The sequence below is a fragment of the Monodelphis domestica genome, chromosome 2 (assembly GCF_027887165.1).
Source record: "Monodelphis domestica isolate mMonDom1 chromosome 2, mMonDom1.pri, whole genome shotgun sequence".
NCBI classification, from domain to species: Eukaryota; Metazoa; Chordata; class Mammalia; order Didelphimorphia; family Didelphidae; genus Monodelphis; species Monodelphis domestica.
This window is the reverse complement of record NC_077228.1, coordinates 324,996,714-325,013,264: the sequence shown is the minus strand read 5'-3', so window position 1 is coordinate 325,013,264 and position 16,551 is coordinate 324,996,714. Positions and strand designations below refer to the sequence as shown.

At 35.8% G+C, this 16,551-nt stretch overlaps 1 protein-coding gene across 1 annotated transcript in view; it reads right to left on the bottom strand.

Moving 5' to 3' along the window:
• The window catches only part of CD109 (CD109 molecule), a 187,702-nt gene that overhangs the window by 73,758 nt on the left and 97,393 nt on the right, over positions 1 to 16,551 (bottom strand). The window contains exons 12-14 of the mRNA XM_007484202.3: positions 14,037 to 14,138; positions 13,880 to 13,942; positions 11,421 to 11,597 (exon numbers count right to left, since the gene is read on the bottom strand). Coding sequence (XP_007484264.1) covers positions 11,421 to 11,597; positions 13,880 to 13,942; positions 14,037 to 14,138 — 342 coding nt within the window. The remainder of the gene's footprint in view (positions 1 to 11,420; positions 11,598 to 13,879; positions 13,943 to 14,036; positions 14,139 to 16,551) is intronic.

Sequence of the window (16,551 nt, the reverse complement as noted above, 5' to 3'; positions counted from 1 at the left end):
ATGCTGCCCAAGTTGCCAAATATAATCCCTGTACTAATCAGTTTTATTTTTTTCCTTCCATAAATGCATATACATATACATACATAATTATAGGGCAGTGAGGTAGGGCAGTAGATAGAGGGTTAGGCCTGCAGTTGGAAAACTCATCTTCCTAGAGTTCAAATCTGATTTCAGACACTTCCTAGCTATGGGACCCTGGACAAGTCACTTACCCCTATTTGTTACAGTTTCTTCATCTGCAAAATGAGCTGGAGGAAGAAATGTCAAACTACTCTAGTATATCTTTGCCAAGAAAGCCCCAAATGGGGTCACAGAGGGCAGCATTCTGAAAAATAACTGTGCTATCAAAAAAAATCAATAAAATATATTTGTTTTACTTGCTAATCCAGCAATCTCCCACAAACTACAACTCAATTAACCTGGCTCAAACTGATTATAGATTTAAATCCATATGGTACCCCAGAGGATATCTGGTTTGCAAGAATTCTATATTTGCCTTGGCACAGGGGCAACTAAACATTTCAGAATAGTGGACAAAATAAGCAAGTATATACATGTATGTGAGTGTACTGATAGATATATCTATATGGAGAGAGAGAGAGAGAGAAAGAGAGAGAGAGAGAGAGAGAGAGAGAGAGAGAGAGAGAGAGAGAGAGAGAGAGAGAGAGAGAGAGAGAGAGAGAGAGAAATGGATGAAAATATATATGTATGTCAAGACATAAGTAGAAAAGCATCAGCAATCTAGTGTTTGATAAACCTAAAGATCCCAGTTTTGGGGATAAGAACTCTATTTGACAAAAACTGCTGGGAAAATTGGAAAATATGATGGCAAAAATTAGGTTTAGATCAATATTTCACACTCTATACCAAGATAATGTCAAAATGGGTATATGGTTTAAACATAAAGAGAAATATTGTAAGTAAATTAGGGGAACATAGAAGAGTTTACCTGTCAGATCTATGGAGAAGAATATTGTGGAACAATCAAATGTTTGCTTTGCTACTAACAGTAATACAATGATTCAGGACATTTCAGAGAGACTTATAAGAAAGAATGCTATCTATCCACCTCTAGAGAAAGAACTGCTGGAGTAGAAATGCAAATGAAAACATGTGATTTATCACTTGTTTATATAGGTATATGATTTGGAGTTTTGGTTTTATGAGATTATTCACTTATAAAAATGAATAATATGGAAATATATTTGTGTGGTAATATATGTATAACCCAGACTGAATTGCTTGTCAGCTCCAGGAGGGGGGAGGGAAGAAGGGAAGGAGCCAATATGGATCATATAACTTCAGAAAATTTATGTGAAAATTTGTTTCTAAAAAAAAATCCAAATTTTAAAAAAGTATGACAAATTGTGCTCAGTAAAAGCACTGAGGATATAAGTTAAGTTTAATAAGTGATCATTAAGGGAGAGAGTAATAATAATGCCATTAATAATAATAGCTAACCTTTATATACTTTATATTTGCAAAGAACATACACATATATATTTTACATATATATTATTTATTATCCCAATTGTTTCTCAAAACAATCCTGAGAGGTAGGTGCTTCATTTTACAAATGAGGAAACTAAAGCTAAGGTCAAGTGACTTGCCCAGGGTCACACAGCTAATAAGTATCTGAGGCAAGATTTGAACTTGGATCTTTCCAACTCCAAGTCCAGCATTCTATTCAACTAGATGCTAGAGAAAGTTTCATAGAGGCAGAAGATGAACTAGAAGGGAATAAAGAGAAAAGGAACAGTTTATGAGAGAAGACATGTAATGGAACAGGGTAAGGAATGTACATATTTGAGAAACAATAATCAGACCAGTTTGATGGAAGCAAAGTGATAAAGTAATGGAGGGCCTTGAATGTTGGATTAAGGAATTTTTTACAGGATAGTAGGGACTCATGACAAAAAAAAAAGGCTATCTAAACACTTAGAAGGAAAAGAAAATGAATGTAGATTGAATCATACCATTCTTCACTTTATTTCCTCCATTAGTTTTTCTCTAGTATAAGTACTATGTGACTTGTTTCACATGACAAAGAAAAATATACTGTATGATAATATATGTACAACCTATATCTTAGTACCTGCCTTCTTAAGGAGAACGAAGAAGTGAGCGATGGGGGAAAAGAGAATGAGACAAATTTTTGGACAAAACTAATGTGAGAATTTTTTTCTCTTGGATAACTATATTTATCATAATTCATTACATATTTATAACAAATCATGTGTTTTATATTATTGTTGTTATATATTATGTAAGGAAAAATTTTAATGGTAACAAAATAAATAAATATATATATGTATGTATGTATGTATGTATAACTGGGAGAGCCAAGTGTGGAGTTGGGAAGACTTGGCTTCAAATTTGGATTCAGATACTTCCTGGGCAAGTCACTTAATCCTGTTTGCCTAGCCTTTGCCTTTCAGACTTAGAGTTGTTACTAAAACAGAAAGTATGGGTTGTTCTTTTTTATGTAATTGGGAAATACTTAACATAATAAATTAAAATGCAACAAAATATAAAAGAAGTTAACATGAACATGGTTTTCCAAATTATATGGTTTATTGTGCCATCCCCCCCAACACCACCACCACCCCCACACCATTCCCCACCTTTCTATTTGAGTTTGATACTAGTGGCATAAAGATCTAGTCAGAGCCCTCTTCTGGGGTGCTCATGGTACAACAACTGGCTCAGGAGATGCCAGGGAAAATTGTACAATGCTGTAGCATCCTGTACAAGACAGAGCTGACACATTATGTGCCAGTGATTAGATGGGAGAAAAAAACTACAGGCTGAAGGAGAAAGTGTGAGGAGCAGGGAGGAAAGGGTTGGCAGTTCCTGCAAGGGAAAAAAGCAAACATAAGCTAGAAAGCTTATGTTTCATACCAATGTGTTTGCAGAATGCCAAGATTCAAAGGGTGAGTCACGTAGAAAGGATCGTTGCAGTGCCAGAGAATTAACTGTATGAGTCAACCCTATTCTGATTCCCCAAAGCTCTGATCTTTTCATTATGATTACTGGCTTTCCCTGACCCTGACCAATACTATGTTACAGCTTAGCCATAAACCACAAACCTCTTGTGATTCAGTCTCCCTTAGGGCTTAATGGAAATGTAAAATCCAGCCACTGGTGATCACTTTGTCCCCCAAACTCCTATGGGACTTCTCTATATACTTTGCCTATACTACCTTGTATTGTTACTTATCCTTTTATGTTGTAGCAGGGTAAAAGTAGCAAGAGAATGATTGGCAGGTCTTGATATACAGAATCTTTCCTGAGTTGGTTGAGTCAGAGTTCCAAGGCACAGTTTGCCAACTGACACTCTGGAGCTGGAAGGAGGAGAAAGGTGTATAGCTGAGACATCCTAATAATCCATCCATCAAACAACTGGCCTTTGAGGATCAACTGGTTGTGAGTGAGAGGAAAATCTCCAGTCTTCTGGTGGACAGTTACTGGAGAGCAGACCTCTACTTTGCTGAGACCATCTGAGAACACCACAACTTAGATTCCTTATATCTAACCAGCCATTGACTCTGTGTGTGTGTGTGTGAGAGAGAGAGAGAGAAAGAGAGAGAGAGAGAGAGAGAAGAGAGAGAGAGAGAGAGAGAGAGAGAGAGAGAGAGAGAAGAGAGAGAGAGAGAGAGAGAGAGAGAGAGAGAGAGAGAGAGAGAGAGAGAGAGAGAGAGAGAGAGAGAGAGAGAGAGAGAGAGAGAGAGAGATTCTGGGTTTTGCTGGGGAATTTAGTCTTGATAGTCTTTAGTTAGATAGCCAGTCAGAGTAAACTTAATTAGATAAGCAAATATAGTGGGTAAAAGTCAGATGCTAAACCCTTTCCCTATTCCATTCCCAAAACCTTTCCCTTACCTGTTAATAAATTCAATTTTATTTATATGTGATTCTTTTCTTATGTATACCCTTCCTTTCCCCCTTTCCTAAGTCAGTAACAGTTTGGCAGGGTTAGTTAGGTTAAGAAACGTTAGGAATATAGATTTAATATAGGAAAAATAGTTAGAGAGCCAAGAGTCAGTCACAGGCTGGAAGATTCCATCTTGCACTCAGTAAGCGGAACATTCGGGGGGGAGGGGGGGGAGGGAGGGGCGGGGGGAATGTGAAACTCTGAGAACTGAGGCTGGGAGAGACATTTAAAGTTTAAATAACCTTCTGCCATATGGTCTAAGTGGCCATATTGGATTGTTTTTAATTTATTTTTGAAAAAAGTTTTTCCCTTTCTTTACTTGTATATAAATAGGGTGAACACAGTGGAGTATAACACAAATTCAATTGTATATACACTGTTGACTATGAATGTAAACATGTCTGGGGACATGTTTCATTTGTTTTTCTTTTAAACCCTTACCTTCCATCTTGGAATCAATACTGTGTATCAGTTCCAAGGCAGAAGAGTGGTAAGGGCTAGGCAATGGGGGTTAAGTGACTTGCCTAGGGTCACATAGCTAGGAAGTGTCTGAGGCCAGATTTGAACCTAGGACCTCCCATCTCTAGGTCTGACTCTCAATCCACTGAGCTACCCAGCTGCCCCTGGGGACATGTTAATGGATCTTTTGGTTGTATTATGGAAGTGTGTTCTGCATATCCTATCTATTGTATTTATTCTTTTCCCCAAAGTATGTTACATGGGTCTAGACTATCAGTGGATGAAACCTTGCATGGAAATTACTATGTAACTGTCTTGTCTCATATCCCTATATTATGTATTTTTCTCTGTGTTGTGTATAAGTGTAGAGTGATATTGTTTGTTATTGGCAAATGGTTTAAATATAATATAAAAATAAGTATAATAAATAAAAATAAAAATAATGATTGGTTAACTAAAGATTCTGAGCTTAAACAAACGGTTACACAAATGAAACAACTGGACCAGATGGAAGTGTATATAAAGGATAAAAAGTTTATGAATACTGAATATAATTGTGGGGCAAAAGAAATTAATGGTGCAACTGGAAATATAAATAGATTACAGAAAGAAGAGGCTGAAGGAATACTTACCTTATTTCCCCTAAGAGATCTCCCAGTAGTTTCAAGGGATGAAATCTTCCAGGTAAAAACACATAAGAGAATCACTCCAGAGGACTTGGAATAGATAAAGAAAAGAACACCTGCCTTTGTGGACAAACCTAATAGGGTCATTAAGGAAATGAGGAGGGCTATTGATTTATTTGATCCTGATTACAACAATTTTGCCCTGTTAATGAAAGAGCTTTTAACAAAAAGGGAGAGAAATAAGTTCATAGAGGAAACTAGGCAGAATCCCTTGTTAACACCATGGTCACTGGATTATAATGACACTGACACAAACATCAAAGTCAAGTATGACAGACTAAAGGAATGCAGACAGGCAATATTAGAGGTCATAGATAGACATACTAAGCGACCAAATGAATGGTCCAAATTTGAAGGGATAAAACAAAAACCCACTGAAACAACTACATCATTCATAGACCAAACATTCATAGACCAAATCACTGAAGCTGCTGAGACATACCTGAACATGGAAGTTCTTGAAGAGGGAACAATAGCACATATAAAGAGAGTCTTTGTAAAAAATGTTATATCTAAGATAAAATTATTCTTCAAAAACAATTATCCTGATTGGAAAGAGATGGAACTGGAAGAAAGGCTACATACTTAAGCACAGATAGTGAGGATAAATATGAGGAGAGAGACACAGTGATAGACGATCTTAAAAGAAAAAGAAAGCAGAAGGAAAATCTAGAGAAAGTGAGATTAAAGAGGTTAAGGCAGTGATTGCATTAAGATCAATGAAGTCTAATAACAACTATTATAAGCCTAGGGATAGAAGATCAGGTCCCCAACGTTGTTTCCTCTGCAATAAAATTGGTCATTTTGTAAAGGAATGTAGGTACAGAGGCCAGTTTGCAAGACAGATGAACAGATACGGAGGATTTAATGGGCAAAATAATTGGAACAATAATAACTGGAATAATGACAATAATGGTTGGAATAATAATAACTACTCAAGAAGAAATTATGGAAATGTATGTCAGAATGCCTACTGTCAGGGAGCTCAAGCACCAGATCTGAACACAATGCAGGACTGGGTTAAGTCTAGAGCAAGGCCTAAATATAGACAGGTTGTTAAGGGTGATCAGAGCAAGGGAACATGTTCCTTATGAAGGTTTACCCAGTGTTCTTCTGTATGTAAATGAAGGGATAATGAATTGAGAGTAAATGAAAATGAGGGTAATGGTAATAAGATTAATAAAAATATAGATGATGCAATTGAATTAAAGGATAATGTAATTAGTGGTAATAATTGTAGGTAAAAAGAAAATTGTAATGTAAAATGAGCAGAAAATTCTAATGAATGTAAAATAAGGGAAAAATAATGAAGAATACAAACTGGATAATGATAATGAAATTATAAATGAGAACAATGATACCAAGATAGAGAGTATAAGGACCAAAGGGAAGAATGATAAAGCTAATGATGGAGTTAAATATGCAAAATCCTGGGAATATCATGTAGTTTAAGCAAATGTAAATTTGGAAGGACAGGAAATGACCGTTTTGTTCTGATGTTACTGTGCTTGCACCAGTATTAGAAACATTTCAGCCTCCAAACAGTATAGAACCATATGTATCTGTTACTATAGGTGATCATATTTATGATCTTTTGATTGATACTGAAGCCAGTAAATCAGTTTTGCAAAGTCTTCCTAAGAATTGTAGAGCTGTTAGTACAATGGGAGTTATAGGAACTACTGGAAAACCAGAGAGTAGCTAAATTACAACCTAAAATGATTACTTTAGGTCCTTTATCTGTGAGGCATGCATTTTTTTTGTATGCCAGACTGTCCCATGAAACTTCTAGGTAGGGGTTTATTATGTAAATTATGAGCAACAATCCAATGTACTGATACTGGTGATATTTCATTACATCTACCAGAAGAATCTCTGAAAGCTTTTCCATTGCTCTTCTTAGATTCAGTCAGTACAGAGGATGACTTGAATTCAATCTATCCTATACCTGAGGATATCCCTAAATATTTATGGTCAAAGTCTTCCATAGATGTAGATCTATTGAAATCAGCTACTCATGAAAGGGTGAGGACTAAGAAAAGACCAGTTCCTTGTGTACCTCAATATCCCTTAACTAAAGAAGCAATAGAGGGTATCAAATCAATCATTGAATCCCTAATCCAACAAGGGATCATAATACCTTGCCTCTCAGAATATAATACACCTATACTTCCAATCAAGAAGCCAAAGCTAGATCAAAATGGCAAAGTAGTATATAGATTCATACAGGATTTAAGAGTGGTAAATGATTATGTGGTAAAGACACATCCTATTGTACCAAATCCAACTGCTATAATTTCTTCCATTCCAATATTTCACCATGGTAGATTTATGTTCAATTTATGGTATTTTCTCAATACCAATTCATGAGGATTCTCAAAAGATCTTTGCTTTTACATGGTAAAAAAAAACAAAGGGACTTGGACTCATTTGCCACAAGGGTTCACCGATCCACTGAGCCAATTCTCACAAATTTTAAATAGAGATCTAAAAAACTATAACATTCAAGGAAAGTAAAATAGCACATTTTGTAGATGATATCCTCCTTGTATCCCCAAATGCTAAAGTATGTCTAAGAGATAGCAAGATTCTTTTGATAGAATTATACAAGTGTGGGTATAAAATCTCCAAGACAAAATTACAGTGGGTAACAATGTATATGTATATAACTAGACTAGACCATTAATTTCTCAGCAACAGTAATCTCTTCATAAAGCCAGAATCACTGGCTTTAGTGGTTAATTAGTAGTGATTCTTCTAATCACTGGATTATCAGAATCTCTGCTAATTAGAAGGAACCTTGGGGACAGTTTAATACAGACATAACAGTAATCTCCACTATAATATACTCAAATAAATGGTCATCCACCCTCTGCTTGAAGACCTTGTGGGGAGAGGGAGAAGAAAGGAAATCTCCTGCCTCTTAAAGCAGCCCATTAAATTTCTAGACCAAAATAATTATTAGGAAATGTTTTCACACCTCTGAAATGTCTATCCTTTATTCCTGGTTCTGTGCTATGATGGGGCCAACAAAAAAAAAATCTCATCTCATTCCTACTCCACAAAAGAGCACTTCAAATATTTAGATAGCTAGCATATTCCCCCTGAGTCTTCTCCAGTCAAAGAATTTCTTCAATTGAGATTCAAATGCCAAGGACTCAAGGCCCTTCACCATTCTGGTTGTCCTGCTCAAGACATTCTCTAGTTTATGTTCTTCTTAAACCATGGGACTCAGAGGAGATGTGCCAGGGTAGAGTTCAGAGGAACTTTTATTGTTGTTAAGTTATTTTAGTAGTGTTAGATACTTCATGACCCCTTTCAGATTTTTCCTGGCAAAAATTCTGGAGAAGTTTGCCATTTCCTTCTCCAGCTCATTTTACAGATGAGGAAACTGAGGCAAACAGTTAAGTGACTTGCCTGGGATCCCAAAGTCAGTAAATATCTGAGGCCAAATTTGAACTCAGGAAGGTGAACTTAACTGAACTTATATATTAACTAATCAAACTTTTATTAAAACAAAAATCTTTTAAAACGAGATACAAATTAACACTTTTATGTGTACATGTAGCATACATGTTATACACACACCTATGCCCAAGCCCAAGGATCATCCTATTTTAAATATTTTAACATTAATGCTATCTCTATATATCTACTACACTTTAACTTCACCATAAACAGACTATCATTTTGTTTCCCATCAGGGAACTGTATCATTAATGCTTCTCACAAAAATTGATGTAAGAATAGTTCTAATAATGGAATATTTCTTTGCATAAAAACTCCTATTTTTCAGACTTAACCTTCCATGAAGAAAACTCTGAGGGTTCTCACAGAAATACCACTGAAAGTCCAGCTTCCTCATCTATAAAATGAGCTGGAAAAGGAAATAGCAAACCACTTCAGTATCTTTCCCAAGAAAATCCCAAATGTAGTCACAAAGTGAGACATGACTGAAAAACAACCAAATACTTACTTTATTACCTGCATCCTTCTCCAAAAATGTTTTTCTTTATATTTAAACCCCACTTCCTATTTAGAAATTCATACAGACTAAGTTGGATATGTTCAACTTAATTTCAAGTTTACCAGAAATTTTTGTAGCACATTGGCTGGAATGCTGGACCTGGAATCAGGAAAATCTGACTTCAAATTTGGTCTTAGACACAAGCAGGGAAAGTCATTTAACCTCTGTCTGCCTCAATTTCCTCATCTATAAAGTAAAGCTAATAATAGCACCTACCTCACAAGATTGTTGTGAGGATAAAATAAGATATTTATGAAGTACGTCACAAATCTTAAATGACCATATAAAAGCTATTTATTATCATTAATGTTCAGTGTAAAGCTTATCAGCTGGATTTGTGGACTGGGTATATTCTTTGTTCCAAAATTAATCAGAATAGCTAAATACCATGAAGAAAAAGAAACAAAGGATGCATCATTTGGTCTTTTAAAGATATGCTTACTGCTACTTACTTTTTGGAATTTTAATAACAAATTCTATCAGAAAAAAAAAGTACAGAGAAATCCTCCAAAGTGTGAAGATATCTAGGTAAATAACATAATTAAAAGTGGTTAGATAGAACAAGGGACAAAAAGAAACATGGTGAGATTCAAGGGAAAAAAGTCAGAAGGCACTAGATATGATAAACACCTGAACATCACAAAAAGTGAAGGTTACTAATATATCTTGACAGACAGGAAGCAGCTATTCCTCAGTTGGGAGTCATTTCCAATAATTTGTCAAAATGAACACCAAACTAGAAGGATTAAAAAATAAGATAAAAAATAAGCTACACCAGAACAAGTATAAATAAAAGAAATCCATGCTGTAAGCAACACAATTTTGAAAGTATGGAGGCATCAATTCTAGAGATATCTAAAAGAAAGGAGGGAGGAATTCTAAGAACCTCTCAAGTATATCAGTAAAATGAGTTTGGTGATTCTGCTGTCATTTAAAAAACAGAAAGAGCCTGGCTCTACGAGAATAAGGTACAGAACCTTTCTAGGTTCAAAGATTAGGAATGGGAGCATGGCACAATGGAATAAATAGTGTATGTAGAGCCAGGAGATCTTGGTTTGGAATCCTGCCACAGATATTTATTAGCTGTATGGCCATATACAAATCATTTATCTTCCAAGAACCTTGGTTTGCTCATCTGAATAAACAATATACTTCCTGCCACAAAGAGTTCTTTGAGGAATATATTTTGAAAACTTCAAACATTAGATATAAATATGAATTATTATTATTATCACTAACTACAGTACTATAGCATATAATTAGGTTTAGATATTAGTGTATTAACATATGGATACAAACTAATTTGTAATCTTAGTTAGAAAAGTTTCCAGCGGGCAGCTGGGTAGCTCAGTGGATTGAGAGCCAGGCCTGAGACAGGAGGTCCTAGGTTCAAATCTGGCCTCAGGCACTTCCCAGCTGTGTGACCCTGAGCAAGTCACTTAACCCCCATTGCCTATCCTTTACCACTCTTCTGCCTTAGAAACAATACACAGTATTGATTCTAAGATGGAAGGTAAGGGTTTAAAAAAAAAGTTTCAAGTATGTAATAAAGAACCCCAAATAGCTCCCGGGCCACTTGCTACCAATCCCTGACCAAGCCCCAGGAAAGTCTGACTAACTCTTTCTGTAACCTTCCTAACCTGATCTACTCACCCAGATCTTTACACAAACCTCTTATTCTTCATTTCATTCTACCATTAATACTAAATAAGTTCTACAACCCCATTGGAATTCTCATCCTTCTGAGTTTATACAAAGAGCTTGTGATTCTTGGTTTAACTATTCAATTCAACACACATTTATTAAGTATCTACTCTATGAATAGCACTTTTGAGGTACCAAAGGGATAGAGCATTTATACAATGTTCTAAGAGTCTTGAGGTAGTTTGAAACTTTGGAACTTTCAAAACATCCCTTATAAATGATGGTTCCAACCCTGATCCCATAAGCAAGCTATAAACAACATAAAACCTACAGTCACACAAACCTGTATTCACATACACATAGATAATTGTAACATTCAATAATACATGATAAGTCAAAATATTCCTGCACTTATTCACCTCTGAAATCCTAAAATGTTTCAGTTTCATGAGCATGGATTTTGATCACTACAGGAACCCATGTAGATAAAAACATGAGTGACAACTAACCTGATATAGTTAATCAAACTAGAATAAATAAATGAAATTTTTATCTACTTTGCCAAAATTCTAGCCTTAAATTTTAATCAATATACATTAACCATTCTTTCCTTTAAAAATATTTAGGATTATCATTATTTTTTATATTTACAACCTGGAGCCTAATTTCTTACCTTATTCTTAAAGACAAGTTGGACAGGAACTTTCAAAACATCATTTATAATTTCCCCATCATCTCCAACATAGTACACAATTATACAGGCTTTTGGAGCCCAAGAATTTTCTGGTGTTAAAGAAAAAGTTGAAGCATTCTTTTTGCCTATTGCAACCAGCTGACTTTGGGATATCACCTGAAAAAAACATACAATTTATTTCATGATGAAGCTAATATTGTGATCTGAAAGAATTATACCTTCTACGTTTATCATAATTTCAAGTGCAAACGTATGTTTTACTTCAATCGGTCTCAATCGTATATCATCAAGAATCAAGTATACATTAGTAAATATCTTGTGTAACATACTCATCTGGATTAGAACGTATTTGCATTCAACATTAGAAATAATTAAGATATTTCAAATTAAATGTCTTTGTACAAAGCACAAAAATATATAGAACTTAAGAAATTACATGATTTGTTTGTTTTTTGTTTGGTTTGGTGAATCAGAAGAGGCAAGCTATCCCATTTATGTGGACCAAGTTTTCAAAAGTGAAATGGTGGGGGAAAACTAAATATAAGAATACAGATTTAACTAAAATGGATGGTAGGAGAAAGAAGGAAGGGAATCATTATTAAATTAGGACTGGCTGGACTTGTAAAGATTCAGCCTCACAATTAGACACATGTAGATCTCTCTAAAGTAGTTTGGTGCTGAGGAAGGAGCTGTAAATATAGAGTCTGAGTGTGGTGGGCACTAGGATCTCCCAATACACCCCAAATTCCTAGAGACACCACAGGTCAAAGATCACATGAGGAATTCACCTTCTAGGGCTGAAAGCTGAACAAACATAGGATCCTCTATCTCTAAGCTTTGAATGTATTTACCTTATTCTTAAAATAAGGGTCTGAGCATGAGGGGATACCTCGTGTTTACATCTCAAACACATTGGGTCCCTCCAGATAATTTAACCACCATTATGATGCCTACATCTCAAACATCACTTATGATCCCAAATATCCCCAAGTTTCTCAAAATGGGTAACAAAATGGGTAAAAGGATACCATAAATGATGTGTGCTTATGTTTAAGCCCCCAGACCCAAAGACACCTATTTGGTTACCTATTCTCCCTTGTTTGTCCCCTTTGTTTGTTCTCATTGTTCATCCCCTTCCCCATCCTTCCCTTCCAAGTCACTTAGACCCCAACCCTTTAGGATATAAAAATCCTGAACTTTTCTCTGTTCAGGGAGGCAGTTGGTCCTGCAGGCTGCCTCCCAACCATTCAACATAAATAAATAAATCTTTCTGCCTTTAAAGGTTTTCCACTGGAGTCTGTCACTCTTGAAAGGGCACCCTCCCTGTACCAAGGGTTAATCTCCAGCCCCCCATAACATAAGAACCTGGGTCCAAATCCCACATCTGCTACCATAGCTAGCAAGGTGGCCCTTGGGCAAGTCGCTTTTAACAAATCTGAACCTCAGGCTCATCTATCAAACAAAGGTAAAGAGCTTTGCAAACATTTAAGAAGTTTTAAAAATATTAGCTATTATTAACCCTGTGACTCATGAATTGGAGAATGAAGGAGCCAGTGCCTAGAGGACAGAGAACCCAGTATAAAAGAATATTCTGATGGTGTGATTTGAACACCTTATCCCCTTTTATGATTATAGTAGTATTAGCCTTTATGATTATTTTAATAACATAATCATTAGTCTTGAGTTAATGGTCAAATAATATAGTTTGCTTTATAAGAAGTATAAACATTAGCTAAGAAAAATGCAGTTTTGGATGATATCAAATCTTTTTTGATTTTACAGGCATTTTGACCTTAAGCTATAACCCAAGAGTTTCTACTAAGCCCATATCCTGCTCTTGGGTGCAAACGTCAGCTAAAGGGAGGTGTCAGGGCTACTCTTGGGTGCAAACTGATGACCATCTAACTGCTGACTCCTAGTATTCAATCATAGCTGTCAGCAGAAAACAATTAGACCCTGAAGAGGTCTTGGAAAGGTCAGAAAAATAAAGTTACCATCTGTAATGATTATTTTTCTACTTTCCAGCTTAATCAGCACTTGTGTCATTAATTAAGAACTGCCCATGTGAAAGATTTTGCATCCATTCTATTTTCATTGTGATTGTATTTTCTGTCACTGTGTCATCAGATTTCTCTGCATAAAAAAAAGCTATCTCCTACAGTTCAGGATTTCTGGTCTTGATTTTGACTAGAGTCCAGCTTTATTGTGAAACTGGCCACCTCTCAATAAACCTATTTATTATTAGTTTGGAAACGTGTATTGATGTTTATCATTAATTTTGACCTTGTTTCCCTTATTGGTGTTTCTGCTAATAAATTTTCACAATGGTGATGTATGAAGGACAGTTTGAAGAATAATGTTGAAAGAAAAACAATGATTTATATAGGTATACAGTAATATGTCAAATATATATAACATATTTTAAACTGCTGCATTACCATATAACTTAGTTCCTTCAGTGGCTTGTTGCTACTGACGGTCAGTTCAAAAGGTGAGCCAGCCTAGAAAAAAACAACATTCTCATTAATATATAAGGCTTAATGATAAGGTAGATATGTTAATGATATGATCTATTATTACATAAATATACATTACCTTTACATTTTCACTTGCTGTTTTTAACTGGATATATGTCATACTAGGAGATCTAAACATGCCATGAATTGATAAGGTATTCACACTCTCAAGAAAAGAAGCCTAAAACAAAAACAAAAACAAAAAAAGCTTTAATTTCCACTATTTTAATACCTTTCCATGAATTCTTGGCAATTAATTGGAATACAGTCTACACAAAATACTGAATAGTCTATTCCTTTCAAAAAAAAGTAGACTTCATTTTTTTAAAGCAAATAATGCTTCATTTTTTTTAAAGTGGGTAAAATGTATGTCATTAACACTAGATGTCTACAATTAGTAATATAATATAATTGTGTTATATTATGACTAATTATATAAAAATATAGTAATATAATATAAGGATATTGGACTTCTATGCTTCAAAAGAAAGGACTTTGGGGCAGCTGGGTGGCTCAGTGGATTGAGAGCCAGGCCTGGAGACAGGAAGTCCTGGTTTCAAATATGGCCACAGATACTTCTTACCTGTATGACCCTGGACAAGTCACCTAACCCCAAATGCCAAGCCCTTACCACTCTTCTGCCTATGAACTGATACTCAGTATCAATCCTAAAATGGAAGATAAAGGTTAAAAAAAAAAGACAGATCTTCATCGATATAGCTATCTCCCTCTACCATTAATGGATCATATTCATGTTCTGTTGTGGTCAAAATAAGATTGATCACTTGATGACTGGTCTTCTAATGATAGGCCTCTATGTACTTAGTCAAACTGATCCGAGACATTTTTTCTATTATTTTCTTTAAGGGCTCGGTAAAGGGAGTTAAGTGACTTGCCCAGGGTCACATGGCTAGAAAGTATCTGGCGTAAGATTTGAACCCAAGACCTCCTATCTCCAGGTCTGGCTCTCAACCACTGAGTCACGGCCCAAGAGATATTATTAATGAATAAGAGTCTATCACTAGGCTTATAACCAAAGTTCTTGCACCTTAGTAGGACCTGCCAGAGCCTGTGCTGTTGCAAGCACTTTGAAAAAGTAGGATCACTTCTATAATAAGATATTGAAATTTGTTAATAAGGGTGTTTTGCTATTTAGGGTTTTTGTAACTAAAAATACTATCAACTATCCTTCTCTTTTAACAGAAAATGTCACTTGCCAGTAAATGACTATAAAAAACAGAGCTATCCATGCCTAGACTAAGATGAGATCTTTTGTCTCTAATATTAAAATCCTGAAGTTCATCAGCATCTTCATCAAGCATTTTCCATGGGGCAGGCACCGTACTTGCTACACTGTGGGAATTCAAAAAGGCAAAAAGCTCATTCTTTGCCCTCAGGGATCTCACATTGTAAAGGGGAGACAGCAGACAAACAACTATGTATCTAGACGATACATACAAAGCAAATAAAAAATAAACTCAGAAAAAAAAGTCACTAACATTAAAGGAAAATCAGAAAAGGAGCACAAACTGCAGAGATGAAGTGTTGTTATGTGTGAGGAAGAGCAAGATGGCAAGTGTAGCTGAATCGATGCATGGAAAGGAATAAAGAGTAAGAAGGAAAGGTAAAAAGGGCCCCTATTCCATTCACCCCCAACTAGATCTGCACTCATTTGCAGGATCCCAGGGGAAAGGTGTAAAGTTTCTATGCTGCTTGGTTTCCCAGGCACACGATTCACCCCATCCCAATTCATCCTCTATGAAGTTGGCAAAGTGATCTTCCTAAAATGCAGGTTTGAGGGGCAACTGAGTGGCTCAGTGGATTGACAGCCAGACCTAGAGATGGGTGGTCCTAGGTTCAAATCTGGCCTTAGACACTTCCTAGCTGTGTGATCCTGGGCAAGTCACTTAACCTCCATTGCTTAGCCCTTATTGTTCTTCTGCCTAGGACCCAATACACTGTATTGATTCTAAGTTGGAAGGTAAGGGTTATTAAAAATAAAATAAAATGCTGGTTTGAACACATCAAACCATCCCCCTCTTCAATAAACTGCAGTGGTTGGTTCCCTCTAGAATAAAATATAAAATTCTCTTTGGCATTTAAAGCCCTTCACAATTGGCGTCATTCTTAAAACACTGCTGATCCCTCACTGAGACAGATTTCTAGAATCTGTTTCCCAAGAGCAGGAACTGCTTCATTTTTTTTGTCTTTGTACCTCTAGCACCTAACATAATGCCTGCCAAAAATACAGCAGATGATTAATAAATGCTGGATGTATTGAAATGGGACTTTAAGGGGGAAAAGAAGCTAATAGTTCTAAGAAATTAGAAGAGTAATAAATATTATCATAGCACCCAGAGGAAGTCATTGCAGAGAAGACAGACTAGGAAAAAAAAAAGAGAGCCATCACATTCTCTCAAAAAAATATACCCTTCCACCCCCAGCCCATGAAGGGATAAGCAAGAAAACAACCAGTCACTGCATCTACTTCTGTGTATTCATCACTTGATCTATCAATTAAACAAGCAAAAGGAGAGGAGCTAGGTGTTCCACATATAACTGAAGGTCATACTTTACAATTCAGTCCCAGCTTT